The 23,860-nt window shown below is 36.7% G+C and overlaps 2 protein-coding genes across 2 annotated transcripts; both read left to right on the top strand.

Annotated features, from left to right (window-relative positions):
- Positions 1–5,835: 5,835 nt before the first annotated feature.
- LOC149751142 (putative BOI-related E3 ubiquitin-protein ligase 2) lies at positions 5,836–6,710 on the top strand. The gene is made up of 2 exons (XM_089927682.1): positions 5,836–6,036; positions 6,189–6,710. Exons 1-2 carry the CDS (start codon positions 5,836–5,838, stop codon positions 6,708–6,710), a joined length of 723 nt encoding a protein of 240 aa, XP_089783808.1.
- A 1,971-nt stretch (positions 6,711–8,681) lies between these two features.
- Positions 8,682–23,860, top strand: LOC103719232 (protein FREE1). The gene is made up of 10 exons (XM_008808373.6): positions 8,682–10,056; positions 16,605–16,691; positions 16,802–16,933; positions 17,924–18,073; positions 21,034–21,099; positions 21,201–21,311; positions 22,959–23,051; positions 23,158–23,191; positions 23,279–23,352; positions 23,499–23,860. Exons 1-10 carry the CDS (start codon positions 9,079–9,081, stop codon positions 23,574–23,576), a joined length of 1,803 nt encoding a protein of 600 aa, XP_008806595.4. The 5' UTR covers positions 8,682–9,078; the 3' UTR covers positions 23,577–23,860.

The raw sequence follows: 23,860 nt of genomic DNA, 5'->3' as shown, positions 1-23,860 counted from the left end.
GCTCGCGGGCCAGAAGCCCCGATCGGTGCAAATGGGATTATGGGACCGATTCCGCTGGTTGGGTCTGACCGTATTTCAGATGATGTCGTTGGATTTATTTATCATACATGCTCGAATTTTTCGTTCGTTTTTTTTTTAGTACTTCAGCCAAAAAAAAAAAAATTAATCATAAAATGGATGGATCATATATATATATATATAGTAGGAATATATCTAATAAAAGTAAAAAATAAAATGCACGTGTAACATAATTAGAGCAGCTGCTCCCTTCTAAGAGAATCAACCATGATATATATTGTGATTCTATAGGATTGTCTACCACCAGGATCAAGTAACTTCTTCATTTTTTATTTTTTTTTTTGCATCGAGTGAAAAAAATGAATCGCTTGGATGGGATGCTCAGTGGAAAAAAAATGAATTGCCTGAATAGGCGCTCGATGAGGATATTTTTGGTATTACACCTTAAAGATGCAGCTTTAAGAATCACAAGTTACAAATAAAATATTCTATGGATAGAAAATATATCTCTTGGTCAATAAGGATTTTTTGTCACCACGATCCACGGAGGAGCCACAAAGTAAATAACCACATTCAATAAAGTATTAATGGATGCTGATGATGCCCTAAAAAATGCACTCGAATTTGAGTTTAAAAGTAAAACTTGAGGTTTTATTAGGTTATGTTTGAATTTAGATGAATCTATACTCGAATACTTGAAACTCGACCCAATAAATGGATGGATGGATAGCTGCATACATACATATAACAATTTTTAACTACAAATAACAAATAATAACCCATTCTGTTTCACTAAATTTTTATATTTGGTTGATGCTTCGACTACTTCGAACATAACTCAATACCATTTGAATAGAAAAAGAAAAACTATTTAGTAGCTTAGGCAAATTTCTTGTGGTTTTTTCATATCGGTTTTATTTTAATTGTACACAATACAAAGGATAGCATTTCGATGCATCAAATAATTTTTAAAAATAATTTGATGGTTTAGTAAAACAACATAAAATATCCAACTATACCTAATTTTTTTTATGTTTAATAACCAATATAAGTATAAAATTTTTATGTTTAATAACCAATATAAGTGTAGAGTTTTAACCGGGTTTTAATTTATGTTAAGGTATAATGTGCATAATTAGGGTGATGATATAGATATAGCCAAGTCTGATCCTAACTTGACCTGCTACAACCCTAGCTATATATTAACTGTGGTACATCCATTTCGCACCATGCATCCAAATGTGTGTGTGAGAGAGAGAGAAAGAGATGTCTCTCTTGCAGTGTCCTTCATGAGGTGGCATGGGGGGCTCATGACACGACCTTTTGGATTGAGGAGAGAAGGGAGGGAGAGTGGAGTTGAGAGTGGTTGCTTTCTCACAATGTGGCTTGTTCTGGTCTTTGCAATGCTTCCATTCGCAACTTTTTATTTCATGTTATTCCTTTTGGTACGTTTGTTTTGATCTCAGGAGCCATCTGGCTGTGGCATTGCTTGCATTCAGATTGCCCTCTTGGATGGCCAATAAGGAATTCTTTTAAATCATTATAAGCAGGCTTGCAACATCTTATTCCTTATGTTAATCCTCTCTCTCTTCTAATATGCATCTAATACACGATAATATGTTAATTTATTTTGTCCTCTCCACCTCATTTCTACGTGTAGATCTTTTTATTTTTTATTGTGCCTGGTGCATGATAACATGTTCCATTTTGCCTTAAAGAAGGAAAAGATCACATATTCTATTCTTTTGTCCTCTGCATCTCATGTGTTCTTGTATTTTTCATCTAGTGCATGATAGCATGGTCTCCTCTTTTGTCCTCTCTTGTAGCGAACAAGATGGATCTAGTGATTTATCATGTTAATTTTTATGAATTATTAGGCAAGAATCACAACTCTTACCATCAATCTTAAGAGATCGCCATCGATAATAGCAATTATTTATACCAACATGACACAGTCCCCTAGTTGACACTCCTCTCCTCAAATGGCTGGCTAGTGTCCATCCTTTCATATTTCTCGAACGGATAAAGAAATTGCAATATTTTGATCTTAAAGCTGCGATCAATTATAAATCAATCGATGTGTTTATTAACTGATGAAGGCAATTTAGTTATCATAAGCTACGGATTCTATGTTGCTTTGCAAACTCATCTGAATTATTTTTTGCAGCCATTCGTTTCTCTTATGCTTGTGTAATATTCTAGGCTGCAATGCTTGCATTCTTGAATTTTCAGTATCAAGCTAGATTCTTTTAGCAACCCTACATGGTCCCGTCTTTTAGAATAATTTTAAGAATCATGTAACAACCCGCATCACTTGTAATATTTTTCTTTATCAACGTGATTCTGTGTCAACTTATATTAGTTTTCTTTATTAGCATAATCTTGTTAGAGTGATTTTAGGAATCATATGACAACTTATATCACCTATAATATTTTTCATTGTTAGTGAGATCCTATATTATCCTATATCATTTTTTATGTATGAAGTTTGTCCATGAGTATATATAACTCCTGAGATATACCGAATACGAAGAAAATAAAGAACTAAAATCAATTTTCTCTCTCTTTCTTTTGTTTTCCACTTCTTCTCCAAATATTTCAATAGAGAAGAAGGTTTGCAGGTTATACCAACCACCCATTTCTTCTTCTACTCCTGTTTTTCTTAAAAGTTACATGAAATGTATTTTGAGAGTAGTAGTCTTCACCAGCATGCTCTTGAGAGTTTTTTTTCAAACAAACATGCACTGAGAAAGAGAAAAATAGCAACTTTATGGGAAATAAAGCAAGCAATAGAAGGATCTGAGAAGAGAGACCTTTACGTCTTTCTTGAAGCCTAGATGAAAAAAGAAAGCAAAACAGCAAGTTATCTGCGTAGAACTTAAACCATCAGAATCCGGAAGCTGAATAAAACTACATCACAAATGAAAATAGAGGCGGCTTGTCAAGAATCGAAGCATCACCAATACCAATGGATGATATATATCCATCAAGTTAATTAGCAGACGAGGGAAGACAGAGAACGAGAGGGGAAGCATTTCAGAGGTGGAGGACGCCATGACGATATGCACCTGAACGCGGTTCCACCTCTTCGAGATAACAAAGAAAAAAGCTTCATGAAGAGCCCCAGATTAGTTTTCCAGGGGTCTTCCTCCTTCCTCTCAATGGCAATGAGGCCTGAGGGTGGAGATGGATAGAAAGGTATATTAAGTAAAAAGCACAGATCCTCTGCGGTGATCAAAGTAAAAACTGTAAGCAAGAGGGTTTAAATGTAATGAGATCATTGAGGGTTCCTTTATTAATTTTACCCTTTTCTTGTCCTCCTTTTGAGTATGCTCAATGTTTTTTTTTTTTTTGTTTTTTTGGCTGAAACAGACATATTATACAACGCGGGTACGGATACACCCAGTAGAATCGGCCACAAAAGGTCCCAAAATGCATTAGGCATCTCATCCTCTCCAACCCATAGAGCGCCTCCTGAGTGACGTGCTGCAATGTATTTTCTTAATGCATATGTTCTCCGCACCAAGTAGATCAATAACCAATATATCCTAAGATGATATTTCGTCTATGTTTCTAAGTTTGTGCTCCACATCCTAACCATTATAAAAGCTGGAAGTAATTCAATATCTCTGATATGTCTACTAATGGACATAACTGGTAGGCCAGTTGGGACCTTCATTTTATTGCATTAGATGATACTCATTTGCCAGTAAATTGCCTCATTAGTTTTTGCATGAAACTAGAAGTCCGGTGTCCATGATAATATATATATATTCTCGATAACAAGGTTTCTACTGATGGGGATATCGGTTATCTTGATGGGCATTTGACATGATTCAGCTTGATTTTTTTTTTTAAAGAAAAAAGCTTAGAAGATGCATAATTATTTTTAACTAATCATTGTGTAAGGTCTTTCAAAAATAATTTATTCAATTCAACTTATCCAAGATTTTCTATATAGGTCGCTTTTTGATGACCATGCACGTCAGTATAATAATGGTGCTTGGAAAAAATACTATCTTCACTTGATGCAATGGAATGGAATTGGCTATTAAAATTAGTTGCGTTACAAGCCAAGCATACTCCAGAATTTGTCTTGATATATATCAAAGTTTGCTTTTTGTTCCGAGCATCAAACATGCTTGTCAACGAAATTTGTATGCATGCAATGCATCATTTTTAGTTGGTTGCATATGACTCCATACAAGTCATTTAGGAACTAGTCTCTATCAAACTTGCTTTCTCGAGGTGCGCCTATGCAACCATCTTATGTCTTATGGAAAGTCTTTAAAAGATGAACTTTTCTAGTTTTGCAATATCTTTAATGTTAATCCACAGTGTTATTTAAAATGTAACAGATATAGGCTTATTTTGCAACAAAGCTAGTTCCTTTTAAACTTGCTTATTAGATTATGGAGTCAACTCTTAATTTGCAACTCCATAATGAGCGAGACAATTATTAACTTCATCCAATTTAGCTAACAATAGGCAGTTTAAGTGGAGAGAGAATATCATGAAGATCATTTTGGTCTTGTGGAACTTGTCGTATAATTATGTTGTTTTCTTACAACATTGGCATTGGGAAGCCATTTTCTGTTTATCGTAATTAATATTCTAGCATATAGTTAAGTTCTCTTACAAAAGAAGTTGAATTTTTTTGGGACATCATCTATTACTCTTCTTGTGCATGCTAGCTGTCAAGGCTACTACAAAGATTGCTTATCCATTACTCTTCCATTTCTACTCATCCATGTTATATTTTCAGAAAGTGAGATAAATATGATCTCTAGAATATTTTTCTAGATTTGCATATCATCAATCCTTTTGTGTTTAAGGAAACTTTTAAATCAAATTGTAGTACTCCCTAGTGTATAAGTATAACCCATGCAATACAAGGGCTACGATTTTTCCCTTTTCCAATTGTTTTTAAAATGCAATAAGAGATATAATAAATTGTAATAAATAAAAAAAATAATAGCTAACTTTAAGGATGTTGAGTAAAAATCTATTGATTGTTTAATATTATCTTTTTAAGCTAACTTGAGTTCAATTTTGGAAAATTTATAAATAAAAATATAACACAGAAAATCATTCACTTCACATACTATAAATATGTTAGAATGTGGGCCGGGCCCATGCGAGCCGGGTATGATTTTTCTTCTTTTTTTCATCTATTTTTGAAATGCAATATTATAATATAACAAAATATGATAAATAAAAAACTTTAATAGTCAAATTTTTTTTAGCACATAAAGCCAATAAACTTTAATAAACTTTAATATCAGTTTAGACAATAATTATCTAGTTTAGTGAGATAATATTCTTAAATATTCGTTATACCAAGATCAATTGGCACTCATACAATTGGTACTATTTTTATATTAAAAGGCAAGTGTCAATTATAAAAAAAAAAAAATATTTTTTTTGCCACTTCTTTAAAGGATAAATAGAAATTTATAATGCAAGGTAAATTTCAAGTAGCATGAAAAAGTGAGTTATTTTGTCGTTTTTCAAAGAATAAATAGAAAATTATAAAAAAGTGATTTGAAGAAGTGGCCTTCCAGCCGTGCTCCCACGGACGCGTGTGCATAGAGAAAAAAGGCTTCACACCGTTTTTTTTAGGCTAGAAGGACCCATACGTCTCGTTTGATCCAGCATAACTCTTCTTGTTTGCTCTCCACAGCCCATCGTTCTCTCCGCCCCCTTTCCTTCTCCTTCCCTTGCTCTCCTCTCTCATCTTTTCTAAATTTTTTCTCTTCAACGTTGCTACATTTTATGGCCACTCATGATTCCTTTCCATTCTTCAACAACGATACAATGGATGAAGAGTTCCTTTTAGAAAATTCGAATCAATCTTTTAACCAGCAACAAAGGCCTCAACAGATCTTGGCTCCATTCCCTCCTTCGATGATCATTCCAGATTCCAATAGTCCATTAGATCATTCTCTTTTGATGAATCCCTTGCCTAGCCTTATGGAAAAACATAACGAGAAGATGGATCAATATCTTCGTTTACAGGTAAATCTTGTTTCCTTTTACTTTATATTTATTTTTGATAGCTTTTTAAGAATTTACGTAGAAAGTTTTCAGAAAGAAGGTTTTTTTTTTTTCTTTTTAAGAAAGTTTACGTCGATATATTCTTCTATTATGAACATGCCTATGCAAAGCAGAATGAACAGCTGATATACTTGCTCAATATGCAAACAAAGCAACATATGGAATCCTTGTTGACAAAGTTGGAATCGAAGGCATCTATACTGCTTAGATGGAAGGAAGAAGAGCTGGCGAGTGCAACCATGAGAGCCCAAGCATTACAGGATTGTGCAAGTAGAGCAGAGGAGGAAAAGGAGCTGTGGAAAAAGATCGCACTGGAGAAGGAGGCCATGGCCTTAGCTCTTAAGGCTGCACTTGAAAGAGTACAAGAACCTCGTTTTGTCTCTACAGGAGCATTGGGGACGGGAGTCGGAAACTCATATTTCAGTTTTCCAAGGGGAAGAAAAGAAGATAACGAGCAGACGGGAGAAACCGGTCGAGCTTTATCTCTTTGTAAGTTATGTGGTAATCGAGATTCATGCATGCTATTCCTCCCTTGTCAGCATCTTTGTGCATGCAAGGAGTGCGAGGCCTCTCTAAGCGAATGTCCCCTCTGTAACTCTCCAAAGAGCCGCAGTTTGGAGGTCCTCTTTGTCTAAGGGGAGAAAAGGAAAATTGTGAGAAAAAGACAGACTAAAATAAGGCATACTGGGCTATATTAGGTTTATTTTGCTTAAAGTTTATGTCGTTTTAATATAGGGAAGCTGGTTCATTAACTTTTATGTTCTTTACCATAATGCTGAGTTGGAATAATTTTTATTTAAATTCTATATTTTAAAATTTTGCTTGTTTGTTGTGAAAAATCTCCTCCTTTTTCTGTACTGTTTTAAGCTTTCAGCAAGTTGCAGTTGCTTGGTCCTTGTCTTTTTGTTATCAGACTATGGACATGTGGTCATCCCTGGGTGACGCGGTGGAAAGGAAAGGATATAAAAAACTTATATGGGAGAGTAGAGCTAAGGAGTTGACGTTGAGCTATAGAAACTAATATGGCGTATGACATCAGCCTTCATAAATATTAAATTCAGGTGGTTATTGATCAGAGAGAAATGAGTTAATGTTGGCCCATATAGTTCTTGACACTGGAGGTGAGTCACACCTAATTCAAAATATAGTTAAATTTGGTTTGGAACTTTGAAATGATGTAAAAATAAAACACAAATTAAAGAAGTGTTCTTTGTTGCACACTTTGTTTAGAATCTAGGTAGCAGTTCTTTCTGCTTTGTTCGAACTGGTTAAAATAATAAAAGATTTGTTGAATTTTTACTTATTTGATGGTCGGAATATTTATAGATCAAACTTGACAAATACTTGTCACTTTATGGACAAAAGAGGAGAGCATGTTGCGATCATGACTAGCTGGGGCATGCTTAATTTCTTTTCTTTTTTTTAAAAAAAAAGAAAAAAAATCTATCGCACATACTCCACATTTGCTGTTGTCGAAATTCTACCTAGATTTTTTATATATGATGATTTTCTCAGCATTATATTTAGATACCATGATCTTTTATCAGACAACTTTAAGAAACTTGTCCCGCATTTTGTCTCCAGCACTGATCCTCTATTTAAAAGATGAATCGCCAAACCTATGACTTTTCATGTCTAATCGATATAATTGTAAGCTTGCCTACTTAATTAGTTGTGGAGCTTAAACATAGCATAGTTCTCAAGGGTTTGTTGAATGATACCCTAAATCGAACTTGTGGACCAAACTCGCATCATTTCCCCGTGAAGATTTTCAAATTAATGCACAGAATTCCTTTAGCCCACGTTAGCATCATGCTTGAGCATCACCTTTGTTGGTGCATGGCACCATGCACGAAAGATAGGATGGTTTGACTTAGCAGAAGGACAATAGATCTTGAAATTCCATGTAAATGTATGCATGTATGTAAAAGTTCATATGTTCTACATATCGATGTCACTTCCTTCTTTTGGTTCTCATACGCTACGCCTAATCCATCAAGAAAGTAGCTGACTTTATTAGCATATGCAAAATGTTGTATGACCGAGAGAGCTAATCCAGTGACCTCCATGAATCATAATGCCTTCACTTGACATCTAAGATGTCTGTGATTCAGGGGGTTCAGCAATTGCATTCCATGTTCCACATAATATTCACTGCATCATACCTCTAAGATAAACTGCATCCCATAATGAATCCACAAAACACTAACTTTCACCATAACCACCATACATATAGACAAATAATCTCAATGAAGCCTCATTTATGGCCCTTCCTTATTGAGGTAATCAGCAAGACAAGCTTACAAATTCTAATCCAACTGTGTATAAGCTTGCTTCAGAGATCTAGGACAATCACAAATTATAGAGATCGAGTTATGTGACACCAAAATGCACCAAATTGTAAACTACGGTGAGCCACATCACTTGAATCAAACCACGACAAATTAAATTTAGGCCCAAATCCATGCCTCACTGGACCAAATCACAATAACACCTACAACTCAAACCAAATTGTTGTGCTAGCGTGCGCCTAATGCAAAGCATAACCCTTGTCATTACAATGAAATTTAGGCCCAATAAATTTAGTTTGGGCCTACTACATCCATGGCCTGAGATTAGAAAGCCGAAATTTCTGTCCTATCCCGAAATTTTTTCCAGAAATCCACGTGTTTTCAACTTGCTATCGAACACTCCCGCGAAGTAGATTCCTCCGATCTATCGATTAAGATCTACGGCGAGATTGAAAAGAACATCTTGTCTATCTCCCTCAATAGCACTGACTCGGGACGGTGTCGGTCCAAGTATCGGAAAGAACTCGATCGATCGACCGAAAGCGAAGGCCAATCAATAAAATTCTCCCCAAGAAAACGAAGAGCTCCCGTTGGTACCTCCCTCCTTCCTCTCGGATCCACCAAACCCTAACCCTAAATTCTTGTCCTCCCTCTTCTCGAATCGTCTATTCTCCGTCGCCTGTTTCGATCCGACGATTGCCAGTTTGCGGAGATGCAGCAAGGCGGTGATTACGGCTCCGCGTATTACCCCCACCAATACCCTCCTCCGTCGTTCCCAAACCCTAACGCTATCGCTAACCCTAGCGAATTCCCTTCCTCCAATCCGATCTCGCCGACCTACGCTTCCGCCCCGCCGTACACCCATCACTCCTCCCCCGAATTCCCGTCCTTCTCCTCGTCCTACCCTTCTTTCTCCCAGAATCCCGACCCAATACCCAATCTCCCCCCTTCCGCCCCCTCGTACACCCAGCCCCCATCCCAATTGCCGCCCCAAAATCCCCAATTCCCCCCCTACCAGCCCTACAATCCGTCGCCCTACCCGCCGGAGCAGTCGTCGTCGGCGCCGTTCCCTCACCTCCAGCAGCCCCCTTCGGTTCCCTATTATCCCTACGATTGCCATCAGCCGGCCGGAAGTTACGCCCCTCCGACGAAACCTAGTCCCAATCCTGGCCCTTCCCTCAATAAAACTTCGTCCTTTTCCGCTCCGTATCCACCCTATGATAACCCTAACGAGAGCTCTGCTGCTAGATTTGATCATGGCGGTGGGTATTTTAGTGAGAATACTGGAAGGTATGGTGCGGGCGTGACTGCTGGCTTTGGTCAAAGCGGTTCGGGTTTCGATCATGATTTGTATGAGAGGAAGCCAGAGAGTGGGCTGCGATATGACCGGGGTGGCCCGCAGGATGATTTGCTTGGCGAGGGTGTATACGCCTATGATGGAGGCAGAGTGGAGCCATATGGTGCACGGGGAACGGCGCCTTCCAGGTCTTCCACAGCGTTATTTGATGATTATGGAAGGTCCATTAGCTTCCCTTCGGGTGGGAAGGACCAGGGAGGGAGTGCAGGGAAGATTGTGAGGGCTGTTCCGAAGGTGGACACGCAGCAGGACGTGAAGAATGGGGTGCAGAAGTTCCGGGTCAAGCTGTTGGCGGAAGGGGGTGGACAGAGCACCATGGATGTCCTCTGCCAGGTATAAGTCGAATAATTAAAAAGAAAAAGCCAACTATACATTTAATTATTTGCTGATGTTGTCTCAAATTAGCATTTTTAGGCTTGAAAATGTGAAATTTAGCTAAAGTTATTTAAGGTTAGATTTTTTGACGAATGTTTGTAATGTTGCACATGAACCATTGTTATATATGTACCTTGACGTTTTCATCCATTCTCTGGGAGAAAATGATATTGTAAAATTTCGGAATCTTCATTTAACCATGACTAGCAGTGCATTTAGGAGATGAGTCATGAGTGTTAGTGATTAGTTTTGTTTTTATATAATTGGCTGAGATTGTTGTTATCCTCTATGTGTGTGGGGAAGTGTTTGTTTACTTTTTCCTTCTTCTTGTCTTTGTTCTCTGCCACTATCGTTATCAATTGCTTTTTCGGTGTTGCCTGTTAGCACTTAGCAGCAAGGCATAGGCTGATTGACTTGCAAACAACAAGAGCCATAAGCCCTTTGAGGATGGCAGAACATATGCCACATTTGTGGAGCCTATATGATGTACCTCCTCAATTAATTAAGCAACAATGATGAAAGCACAAATAATGTATCTGCTAAAGGAAAGAACACTCCATCATAATATATGCCATATTCCTGGGAGAAGCCAAGATTACTAGATGAGCCTTTGGAGGGGAAACATAGGCTATTTAATGCTTTGACTTTTTATGAACTAGGTCTGAGTCCTGCATAATCACGTGTAATTTATAGGGCCCCTCTATAAGGGGGTGATAGGTACACTATTTGAGTCCATTAAAATAGATTGAAGCTCCTTGTCCATCAGTATGCGCTACTTTGAATGTTGAGTCATCTAGCAAGTCTCAGCAAGACTTTATAATACGTTCAACGTGGTGGGCATTTGCCATCATATGGCACTATTGAGATCAAAATAGTGTGTCAGCGTGATTGCTTTTCAGATGAGATGAGGTGAGAAGAAAGGAATGTTTATTTTTGCATACTATTGTAACAAATGCTTTAACGACTTTCCTAGCTTGATTGGAAATTGTGATATTAAGGCACATTGAATTGTGACAAATGATGGAACCAGAGATGTCACCATGAAACACATAGAATAATAGGTACATCACAACGTAGATAGAAACCCAGTACAAAGTTTTTTTTAAAAAACTTAAAACTATCTTTTGTGAAAAAGGAGGGCTGTTTGCAGCTAAGTTTCAGCTTATATTGTTAATGACCCCTCCCACAACCATAAAAGTGCACACAGACATAGACACAAAAAAAGTCAACATAATGGAGCAACATTTTTAAAGTATACGATTGAGTATATGCCAGGATTATAGTGCTACAAATTAGGTTCAGAGTAATTGATGGCCCAAAGCGTAGGAGTTGAATCAACCCCACTGGAGAGAGGGATAAAAAGATTCTCCCAGAAATGTAAGGTTCATTGGAGAACAAGTAGATGTAGTGTAGGTTAATTGACTAACAAAAACCAAACACTAATTTTTATTTTGGAACATAAATGAATAGTCATTCTCTACTATTTGGTAATGTTTTCTGATCTATGATGGGATATAGACAGGGAGAGCTATTTTCAATGTGGATTTGACAGTGGAAGTTATGGTGGAGCAAATTGACTGCTGAGGTAGCAGAGAGTGCATTATAGGCAGCTTACAGTGCTTAATCTAAGCAAACGATTTTACACTTGGTATATATTACATGGTAGATTTGAAAAGAAAATAATTTGCTGTGAAGTTTATGGAGACCTTTTCACAGTCGTTGTTTTTAGTGCATTTACTGAAGTTGTTCAGCAGGTTGAAGTTTTTAAGGCCCATACTTTAATTACAATGGAGGTCCTTTGAGTGTATGCTTACTTTTTAGAGTACTTAATGCAAGATTTGTTGAGTTTCACATTTTTGAAACCCAAACAGCATGGGCCTTAGCACCATGAGTAGATCATGGAGCTGCCACAAGGACAATCTTGTAATCTTGAAGTAGGAAATAGGCCTTCACAGTGGACAGCTTGGCATGAGCAACCTTGAATACAAGGCTATGCTACCTGTAGATGTGCTAGCATTGGAGTTGTTCAAACTTGGGGTGGTGATGCACGAGATATTTGTAAAAATATTGCTAGTCCCTGCAGGGTTGATGGCTCAACATAAGGATGGTGGAAACATGATATAGAGTAGTTGTAATGATTGATCATTCTTATGAATCACAAAGGGTTGGTACTAGCTTGCCTTGTTAAGTATAGTCCTGAAAGCTATACCCAGATTTTACAAGCTCATTGGCGTGAGGATGGATTAGAGGGTTTGCAGTGTCCATCAAATGGGATTCGTCCTTCCTATAATTTTTTATATAAATCTAAAAGGTATGGACAAGAGGCAGTGAGGGCCTATACGTGTCTAGAAGCAGGTCCAGATTCTGTTCTTGTATGTCTTGAAAGCAAGTTTAGGATCAGGACAATCAAGATGCCCATACATATCATACCCTTCAAGATGCACCAGTGAAGACAGATTGAATGTATCAATTGTTTACACAAGCATGATGGTTGTTCTTGTTGGAAGTGGAAATGCAACATGATACAGTTGAACTGTAATGACGTCAAATAGATGAAATGGAGGGTAAGTGTCTAAGAAATGCTCAAAAATAAGCGTCCAAAACTTGATGTGCCGAGTTTGATGCGATTACTGTTAAAGGTGACTCATTACTATTTCAGGTATATTTTTTAGTGTTGTACTTTTGCTTTTTTGATTATTAATATTATTATTTAGAATTTTATAAAAATGGGGGCCTTGTAGAGTGAGCTTATTTGGAACTATTAATGTTGAAGAAAAGGGCCTAGGCAGCACATTTATAGGAGTTGGATTACCAAACAGTCAGGCTTGTTAGTTGGGATACACCTAAGATGATTGGCAATCATAACATACATTAGGATGTTCCCACATAACTTTAATCTTTGTAATTGGGTTTTTATAGGAGAGAGAATATGTAATAGGCATCTTTGTCCGAGTAATAGTATAGCTGATTTCTAGTCTTCAAAATGGCACAGGCATTTTGCCTTTTACAAATAATATGCGGGAATTATTTTTGCTTGAGGTCTCACCCTTCTAGTCACGCAATTAGCTGATTTATTCATTTTTCTGGATCCCTTTTTTTCCATATTTGTAGTTCTTCATTCATAAAGTCCTATGTCGAATTTAAATAAGGACTATGCGAATTTGAGAACGTAACCATTTTTATAAGTATCATGGTCGAGCAAATTCAAGAACTAATCCCAAAATTGGATTAATGCTAGTTGATAGCAAATTGTAGCTATTGTTTGTGCAAGGGTGCTGTCATGGAAATTGTGTTTTGGTCATCTTTGATCAAGGAATTATGTAGTCGATTTGACTCCTCTTAGTGCCAGATTGTTAGAGTTCATGGAGTGCAGAAATATGAAACTTATTTTTCGCTTTCAGATAATAATTGAGGAGAGACAGTAAAAAAGCTGCATCCTGTAGAGTTAGGTCATTGATGAAAGAATAGGTGATTTTTGATTGTTGAGAAAAAGAAGTAGATGAGATTGTTAATGATATTATAGAAGCCACCCATGCTCTCTGAGAGTTACCTGGTAATTTATTGAACTGTCATTTGATGATTGGTCCTTACACTGTTGGGCATGTTTTCAAACACAAGTTGAGGTCAGTGGGAAAAGGGGAGGTTGGGAATTGTGATAATAGTGAGGTGCGTGGTTGACGATGAGCATGATCGCAGTAATCCTAGTCAATAAAAATGGTGGCCGGCAGTGAGAGAGTTGGAAATGCCTAGTCCACTGGATGATTGATGGACCGGGAAGTCTCCTAATCATCCCTGCCTTTGCCTATGTCAGATGCAGTTCTTTTTGCCAGGTGGCTCAGTGCCACATCACTTGCCAGCAGACAGGTGCATGTCAACACTCGCTGCTTGAGGGTTCTCCTGATGGGTCCTGGACCATCAAACAAAATTCTATACAAGAGCTTCATGACACGGGTTTTATCAGTTACAAAGCCTCAAAGATGAAGACCGGTGAAGTAAAGATGCTTGTTTTGACGCTGGCTGCATTATCTCAATGGACTCATTGGAAGTGGAGTTCATAGAAGGTATGGAGGTAAGCAAATACAACAGGCTAACTAAACAAGAATAAAAAGGAAAGACGAAGAAAGAAAAAAACATAGATAGAGAAACCAAAAGGGCCGGTGATGCTGTGAATCAGCACTGCAATGAAGAATCAGGTGGCACTTGAAAAAATGTTTGAAAGCATAGTTACAATATTCTTCGAATTATTGAAAAATTTTTAAATTCTTCTCAGCTTTTCAAAATAGATAACCATAACCAACTCAGCTCTAAACTCAACTCAACTAAGCCTTAATCCCAAACTAGCTGGGTCACCTGTAGATAACCACAACCGAGACCCAAAAAAAAGCAGAAGATAGAAAGACAGCATTAGGGGGATTCAATTCAAAGGATCCAGTCAAAGCAGTTCTTACAAGATTCAGATGTTGCAAAGATGATCAAATGACAGTGAGTGGGCCTAAGAAGTTTGAATCTTGATTGTTTTTGATTTTGTTGCTTCATCACCATGTTCCTAGGGTTGTCCCAAGAAAAAAAAATGAATAGCTTGAGGGACAAGTCCACAGCGTAACAGTCCTTAAAGGCCTTCAAAAAATATCTTATGCTTGGTTTGCGTCATCAATATAGATTAACGCGACATCTGTATCATAGAAGGTAGAATGAACCATTATGAAATCTGATGGTTTTAAGGTGACAGCAGTTCTATAGAAGTTAGTTGATATGATCTAAGTGGAAGAAGGGGTAGATTTGCTAAGACTTGTTTAAGTTCAGATAGCTGATTTACTTTATTTTCTGGTTTGCTTTTAGTATTCTTTTAGTTAGAAGGTGATCATTTACTATAAAATAAAGTTTTAATAAATTAGTAAGTAGGACTTCAATAACGAAGTCAAAAGAAGGGGCATAGTATTGGGGGGGGGGGGACTTCTCTGTCCCTTTTATATTTTAAAGGAAGTGGCATTGTCGAGGAATGGTCATATTATTTGGCAGGAATGGTCAAATGGCCCGTTGCTCTATTCTCTGGGTGTATGAGAGTTGATTATCATGCGGGATCAACTCTACATGGTTGAGACTTGAGACCATATGGAAGATCATTTTTCGCAACTTTTGGACTGTGGTGTTAACGTCGTTAAGATCCTTGTAAGAGTCAAATTGCAGCGAAGTGAGCAAAAAGGAAGTTTTCATTATTATAAAAGATAAAAAATGGATCAAAGAGGATATTGCAAGACCAAAATGAAGGAAGAGAAAATACATGATGATGGTTTTAAGACATCTTTAAGGGAAGGCAAGCAAAGTAAATTACCATGTTAAATGTTCAAATTGATAAAGAGGCTAAGTGCCAGGCTCAAAAGATGAATCCAAGAAAAATCCACAAGTAAAGGCTGTGTTAGTAATTACATAGGAAGACATGAAGGTGCTGTGCTAGAAAATTACAATTAATTAAAGAATTTCCAAACTGGCATTTAACTGAGCTGCAAATATGAAGGGATACAACTGTAACATTTGAAGTATGAAGGCCAAACTATTTAGTGTGAACAGCATAACATTAACCATGATGAACAAGATCTTAACCTGTCAAGTGTTCTATTTGTCAGTATTAGGAGGGAGTGTGCATGTGCATGTTTTTGATCATGCCATGCGATGTTTGGTGTCCTAGTTTTAACTGCGGATAGGTCTTTAAGCTTTCAAAGTTCAGCCATCTTTTCAGCAGCTGGTAACAATCAGGTATTCTGGTTGCCAGTTTTTGGTGATAGATTGGTCAACCCGATAAAGAAAGCACTGAGGAAATAGGTGGGGGTACAACTAAATGATGTCCTCAGTAACAATTGCTAGAACGTTGCAGTGACAGTTAAATTGTAATAGGTGGCAATAGACTGTTCACCAGTTTCAGAGCTAACTATAAGCATGTTCCATGTACCTAATACATTTTTAAAGTATCATGTATTATGTCATCTATGTTTTGTGAAAGAGATGAGAAGGATCTTCAGAGGGACTTATGATAACATTAGTAATAATATGTTCTATGCATTCAATTAACAACATTCCTTGGGTTTTCTAATTCAGTTAAAACCCAACAAAGATAATATATCTATGTGATAGGTATGCAACCTCAATGAAAGATGTTTGTGGGTTCTAACATTGGAATGGTATAGTGGACTAACTGTCAGTCCAGGGAGTTATCTGCTGGCCTATCCACCTTGTTTAGGTTCACGGTTTTTGGTTTGCTCTTAGCTATTTAATTCATCCTTATCTTATTTGCCATCTTGTAGTGTTAGAACTCAATAGTAGTTGTAAAGTGATCCTGGAACCATTATTGTCCTATAATTATTGTCCCTGCCTGTTGCATTTAATAAAGTTAAATGCTTGGAAATGATGACTTCTCATTATCATTTAACACTTAGATACGACTTTAGGCCAACTATTTTGTTCTATTATTCAAGATTCTGCAAACAGTTTGTTTTCTCTTTTCATTTCAGATTGGTTTGGATGGAATTCGTATGCTTGATCCAAGCTCTTCCAGAACATTGAGGATATACCCCCTTGAGACCGTGACAAGATGGGACGTAAGTTGGTCATGTTGTACACTTCGCCATATATACTATATGTCTGCTTTGGTTTTAGATATATTTTAATTCTAAGTTTGTCTCTGAGCCTTTCACATTGTTTCATCCAGGTAACAGATTCATCCATCTTTACCTTCTGGTCTAAGAGCTCTGTTGATATTGAGCCAAGGCGCATAAGGCTGCAGTCTAACAGCTATACTACCAATACCATACTTGACACAGTAACAGCTGCAACAGTGCAGGTTAGTCACCAAGGCTTCATGCTTCTCTTGACCAGGGTGCTTTCAAAAGCTTTAATATTGTAAAGGAACTACTGCTTTCTACCTCTGCTGTACACTTTTACTCGTTGCACCAATGGCGTTGACTGTAGATTGAAAAGGGGTAGCTTGTAGATCTAATCTGGAACAGTTTCATGCAAAATTAACGCTTTTAATTTTGGTTTCGAAAATGGGCAAGATTTTTGTTAAGAGAAAGGGCAATAAAGAAATGACAAGGTACAAGATTCTAATCTGGACTGTTGTCTATGTGCATACGCATGCATAATTGTTTTAATCAATGATCACGTTGCATTAACCTTTTATTTATTAATCTGTTCAAGCCTATCATAAACTGAAGTATATTTAAGTGATGAGGACCGATTTCATACAACGAATCGTACATAAATATTAAAAGTTAAGTGTTCTTTCTTAATTTGGAAATTTTTGAGTTTTCTAGAAAAGATATTTATGATAATACAATTAGATTTTATCACTTAGTTAACTTATTATACAATGTGTATGCTATATTCACATTACATTTCATTACATTATATTATATTATTACTGTGGGTATTTTTCATCTTTGCAAAATTTTCATTAAAATGAAAACAATGGAGAGCTTTTGCCAAAAAGCTCCCAATTGGAGTGTTCCCTAGTAGAACTTTTTTAACTTTTGGAGGAAATAGAAAACTATGTCAAAGTTTTTAACAAACACCTCCAAATCATCTAAAAGAGCTTTTGGCCCTTCAAGAAGTGCTTTTTGGCCATCCAAAAGGAATGCCAAATGGGCCTAAGACTTTTTTCTGTCAATATACGTGACTTCATGTCATTCAATTTTTGATATTTGCTTCTTCATTTTTGCTCTCATAATCTTTTTTTATAATGCATTTAGTTTGCCTATGACGCATGCATTTCTATTATTGTGGAATGAATTTACCATACTCAAAGTTGGTTGTGTGATCTCTTCTATCATAGCTCAAGGAGATGGGTGGCAAAGATATCCTTAGTAGAGGCAAAGGAACTGCTGATGGTGCAAAGTTGTCTGAACAACCAACTGAAAAGAAGAAAGGTTTTGCTGATTGGTTGAACTTGGCGAAACCTGACAATGAGGAGAAAGACCATTGGGTAAGTTCAAACGCATTGGCTTCTTAGTTGATTTTCAATCCTGAGTCCCACACTTTGGGCCATGAATCGTTGTATTCTTTTATTCTGCCATGTCCTGATTTTCCTGGATTAAAAGATTATTATTAAGTCTCAGTTTGGTTGACAAATTTGCTTTGGTGAGTTGCTTTATATATTGCAACTCTATCGCCCCCCCCCCCCCCACCCCCCCAACACCAAAGAAAAGAAAAACAAAAAGAAAATAAAAAAGCACTCTGTCCTGTTGGCATGCTAATGTTCCAATACCATTCTGTATTTCTTCATATGCTGTCACTATGATCTGTACAAACTGTTGGCTCATTATGTCTTGTTACATATGAAGAACCTCTTTTAGAGATTTCTGCTATTCCATTTCTGACTTTTGAAATGTAGTAAGCGAAAAAGAAAAAAAAGTATGAAAGAGGTTAGCATTAGGAATGGAGATAAAAAGACAGCTGTAACAACAGGAGGAGGCCAATTTCTTCTTCTGGTTCTTCTTTGGTTTCTTAAAATTTTTTTACGTAAGAAAAATAAGTAAAAATGAAGAGCTTCTCTAATGCCAAGACTGCTATTGATGCATGTACTTGACAACCACTTATTAGCAAAAAAATATGTTCTTGAAATTTCACTAGAATAAGAAATGCTAGCATGGTCCTCTTTTCATAGTGGCAAAAGATATGTGCATGTTTTATTTTCACCTGCTAACAAATTGGTGTTCAAAACAAGGAAATGTGGTCCAAAAGAAAGTAATAATGTGAGAAAAGGACCTAACTAGACTCATCTGTGTTTGCTTGCACCCAGTTAGTTGGATTTTGGAATATCAAAATTATGTTGCCCAAACATTTCCGTTGAACTATATTCACTCCCTTACTCCTGTTACTTGCGCCAGTTTATGTCGCAAACCAATATATAAGATCTATTAGACTTGCTTCTTATCACAGGTAATACTTGTGTACAATGGTCGCTAATCAAACATTCACATGTTTTATAAGGATATTTGATCATTATGCAAGGAAAACCATGGGAAGATATAATTAAGGGTGAATTGGGAAGTTTCGGCAGAAACATGGATGTATCAAAGGTGATACAAACATTTAGAGTATGAGAGCATACACTATATTTGCGAACACCAAGCGTTTGGCAAAAAATAAGTTGATCTCTTGGCCATGCTAGCTTGATACGTGGTTCTTCCTGCAGTGGTGTACCTATGTATTGGAGTTATATATTTGGATAGCATCCAGAGGATTGAAGGTTATCTGGTAAATAGTGTTTTCTGCATGCTTTTTGTAGTTAAATTTGTCAGGATGCTTCTTCAAGCATGATTGTATTTGTGGGTAGGTAGCTTCAAGAAAATGAACTTTTGGCCGCTTAGAAGCTTTACATATTGATTGTTGTTTGTTGAGGGAATTTACTACTTTTTGATGAGACAATTTTTTCAATCCTATTTGATGAGGTGATAAGTTATTTGTCACGGTGGTATCAAGATGGTAAATGCAAAAGTGATTGTTCTAGCATTGGAATGTGAATGAAATAAATAAAATTACACATTCCATTGTGCGCCGGAGGGGTGTGTGTGTGGAGACCAGAACATATGTTACCGCAAGCTTTTCTAGCGTTTGTCTCACTGCTTCCATCCATGTATGTAGTTGCTTCCTTATCCTTTCTTGAACCTTCAGGACAGAGATGAATTTGTTATGCATTTTCATACAAGTTGAATTTATTTTGCAGTACATTTGTGATTAGTGCAGCTTTTATGCTTCTTCCAACTAATGTCATATCCTTTCTTTCATCAAACATCCACTTTTGGATCCTTTCTTGTGCCACATGCACATCAAGGAACCCTTCTTTCCTATTAAAAAAAGGATCCTTTCTTCAATTAATAATAATATTTGACTGCAATTATCTTGCTTGTGATGAGAAATATTTGCATTTGCTTCTTCACTTTTTCTTGTTGAAAATTTATCGTTTTGTTTCTTCCCTTTGGCTTATTGTATATTGAAATTTCACAGAAGTCTTAAATTAATGAAACTGAAAATTTGTTCTCTAAGCAGATTTTTTCTAATTCACATTTTTTCTTTTTATAATCTCAAGGTTCGCCGTACCAGCACCGGACTTCGTACCGGTGGCACACTAACATAGTGTCGGTACGGTATGGTATGAAATTTTATTGGTATACCAAGGGTTGGTACACCATCCGTACCGGTATCGGTACCGGTACGCCACCTGTACGGCATACCATGATCATCTCATAATTTTGTTTTCTAATCTTTTCTGAACGGAAAAAAATATGAGCTTTAAAAGATTCAAAAAATTTTGATTTAGGAAATGAATGAAATCATAATTTTAAAATTAGAAACCTTCAATTGCGTCCATAATGTTTGATGGCAATCTAACATATGACAAGCTAAATGTATATGGGGTGCTTCAAGGATGCTAAATTTGTTAAAACAGTTATTTTCTTCCAATGCTTGAATATTTCCGATTTAGAAAAAATTGTTCCTAACAGATAAAGATAGAAAAAATGGATTGAAAAAAGCATACAGGGGCTCATATTATGCATTTATTTTGGGCTATTATGTTAATTTCAGCTGCAACTCCAAAACCAGGACTTCCAGCCGAATCCAACTGCTTCCAGCCAAAGCCAAAATTTCTCAATTTTGATTATAACATTTTTGGTCAAAATTTAAATGGAGACTGCTCATGTCTTTTCGTTTCCTTAATATGTTACCCATGTCTGTTTATGTGGTTTATTTCCTCCAATCCAGTGTTTGTGGATTAAAACCATTCAAAAATTGTATAGCATATCAGAAAGATCATAGAGTAGAATTTCCTGAATAGCTGGGGGACTTGAATTTTTTTTATTGCACTGTCAGTTATAGGATTATTTTTAATTTTTATCCTAATTGTGCAGTACTTGAAGTTGATATATGTTTCTCACTGTTCAGGTTCCAGATGAAGCAGTCAGTAAATGTACATCTTGTGGAACAGATTTTGGAGCTTTTGTTCGCAGGGTGATACTTTTGATCAATTTTATCATTAATCTTCACCAATATCTTAACTGAAGTCACGACATTTCATTTGCTAACACAAGTAGTTTATTGTTTATTTCCAGCATCATTGCAGGAACTGTGGTGATATTTTCTGTGACAAGTGCACACAGGGTAGAATTGCTCTTACTGCAGATGAAAATGCTCAGCCAGTCAGAGTGTGTGATAGATGCATGGTATGTTCTTTTTCGCTGTGTTTATGTACCAAACTTTTGCAGTTTATATGTCGAAGAGAGTAAAATATTATATGCCATTGATCCATTTGAGAAATTATTGGCTCTAGCATGTTCTTAAATGAGTGATGCAGGAAGGTTCTCCATGGGACTCTAGATCTCATAAATTTATCTCACTTGTGGTACCCATTAACTTAGTAATGTACCATCCAAGTATTTTCTTCTAGCTTCAGGCTGCAGTTCTGGTTATTAACATGCTGACTCAGAGTTGGAAATATTGGAGAACGTACAATCTGAAATGGTTGTTTGTCCCACATGATTTAGTCTTTACTGGTTGGTTTTGTATATATGTTCACTCTCATGGCAACCACTAATCATTAAAATTGAAGGCTGCTTTTATTTATGCTCTTTCTTTTACTGGAAAGAAAGCTCGATCCACTTCATTCATCAGTTTTAGCATACTTTTCACTGCCTTTTTTTTAATAAGAGAAATATCTGGATACGAAGTCAAACTGTAGGAGTAAATTATATATGTTATGATTACTTTTACCTGCTTTTTAGGGGCATGGTGAGACAGCAGCTGATATGTTTTGAATGCATGGAAGCATTCTTTATCGGTTAATAAATAATTTCTATAAGTAATGAGATTTTTTTTTTGCATTGCTTATTGTTTTTACAATGACGTGCAAGGTTCATGCTTTGCCTAATTTTAGTGAACATATGCACAAAGTTTATGAATTGGATTTCAAAGGTTTGTCACTTCCAACTTTGGGCACATTTGCAATGATTATTTTCAACGGCTTGAGTATAAGATTACAGATTTACAGTACTAGAAGAATGTCTATTTTCTGCATGTGAACTAGTTGTATTAGTGGGCCAACTTTGAACAGTGATTGTCATCATTAATATTGTCATGTTGTTACTCTTCGCCCAGAAACTGTAAATCTTTCATATGACTGGCATATAATTGATGAAATCAGCCACTATATTGCAATCTTGTATGCTTTGTAGGACTCTTCCTATTTTAGTTGATTGTGCTTCCTCTCAAAGTGTCAAAGCATCTTCTAAATTTTGTCAGTTTCTTCTGCATCTACAGAGAACTTTGTTAGGCAAAGATGTCTTTTCACTACTCCTCTTAATGCTATTGAATCCACCTGCATGGTTTAAAAAAGAGCAGTTTCTATGCTAGATTCATATTGGGTTGCATTTTAGCATTTACATTTCTCTGCCAACCATTTGTCATATGTAATCTACTTCTTACATGTTACTTATCTTTGCTGATCTCATCATTGATATAACCATTGACGTATGTTATCCTAAACTCCAGCTACTCAAATGGTATGCATTTTCCCTAAGTTAATGGAGTTTTCATCTAGTATTCTTGTTACATAAATCTTTTAAGGTCAGTGAAACATAAGCTTACATAGTTGTCTAACATAAATCAGAGATTGAACATTCTTTTTTTAATATAATTAGCAGCATTGACAGTTAGCTGGATAATGCAAAATTGGAGATTGTATTAAGATGTAAACCTGTGTGGTACCTTTTAGGAAGGGTGGCCTTGGTCCCGTCTGAATAATAAAGCATGCAGGATGTCAGTTAAAATGGTTTTTGCTTAGTGATTCATGGGGGATTTCTTGTGTTCCACAGGCAGAAGTTTCTCAAAGGTTGAGCTATGCAAAGGAAGCTGCCAGTAAACCTGCTGGACTGCACAGTCATGAGGATCTTGCCAGAAGACTTCAGGTGCATTTTTTAAACTTAGAATTCCATCAATAACATTAACACTTAAGGGGCAAAATTTTGGTGGTGCACATTAATGATTTTTGATGTTTTGATGGTTTTTCACCAGGAGGAAATGGAAAAAAATCGCAAGTCACCTTCAGGTATGTATATAACCAGTAACAACATTAATGCTTCTATGTTCTGGTTATACACATAGCACCAAATGTAACAATTTGGTTATTTTGTAGGTTCGAAGTCCTCTGATGGTTCTGGGAGGCGGATGAGGGAAGTTGCATGTCCCACCTGCACGGTCCATCTCCAGGTCAAACTCCTAGGGCCCTAGGCATTTTCTATATGCGAGTCCTTTTCTTCTTTACCCCCCTTCTTTCTCAATCTCTTGATTATTTGGTGCACCGCGTCCACATTCTTTTAGGCCTGAATCATATGATACAAGTGGTTGATTTGCAGGTGCAAGTTCCAGCCTCGGGTTCTGAAACAATAGAATGTGGTGTCTGCCAAAATCCCTTCCTCGTTAGCGCTCGTTGATCTTCTGATTTCATGAAATCATGATAATGCACAGTGAGATTCATGAAATTTTCTGTTTCCCAAGTAATAAGCTTGGCTACTGGCTTTGTAAATTCTCTCATATTGTCATTATTGTAAACATCAGACTTGTGGTTCTTTGTATATGAATCCTCAGGCATATTTGGGAACATCGTGTGTAAACAGGTTTTTCTGTGTGGTAGGATGATGATGATTAGAAACTACTGTAAATTGTGGATGGTCTTATGTACTTATTTATGCTTGCCTTATCTGGCATTAGGAATTTA

This window comes from Phoenix dactylifera, chromosome 16, assembly GCF_051530095.1.
Source record: "Phoenix dactylifera cultivar Ajwa chromosome 16, Ajwa_hap1_PhDact_Kaust_v1.1, whole genome shotgun sequence".
Taxonomy (NCBI): Eukaryota; Viridiplantae; Streptophyta; class Magnoliopsida; order Arecales; family Arecaceae; genus Phoenix; species Phoenix dactylifera.
Note: the sequence above shows the minus strand (reverse complement) of the source record. Positions and strands in the feature narration are given on the sequence as shown.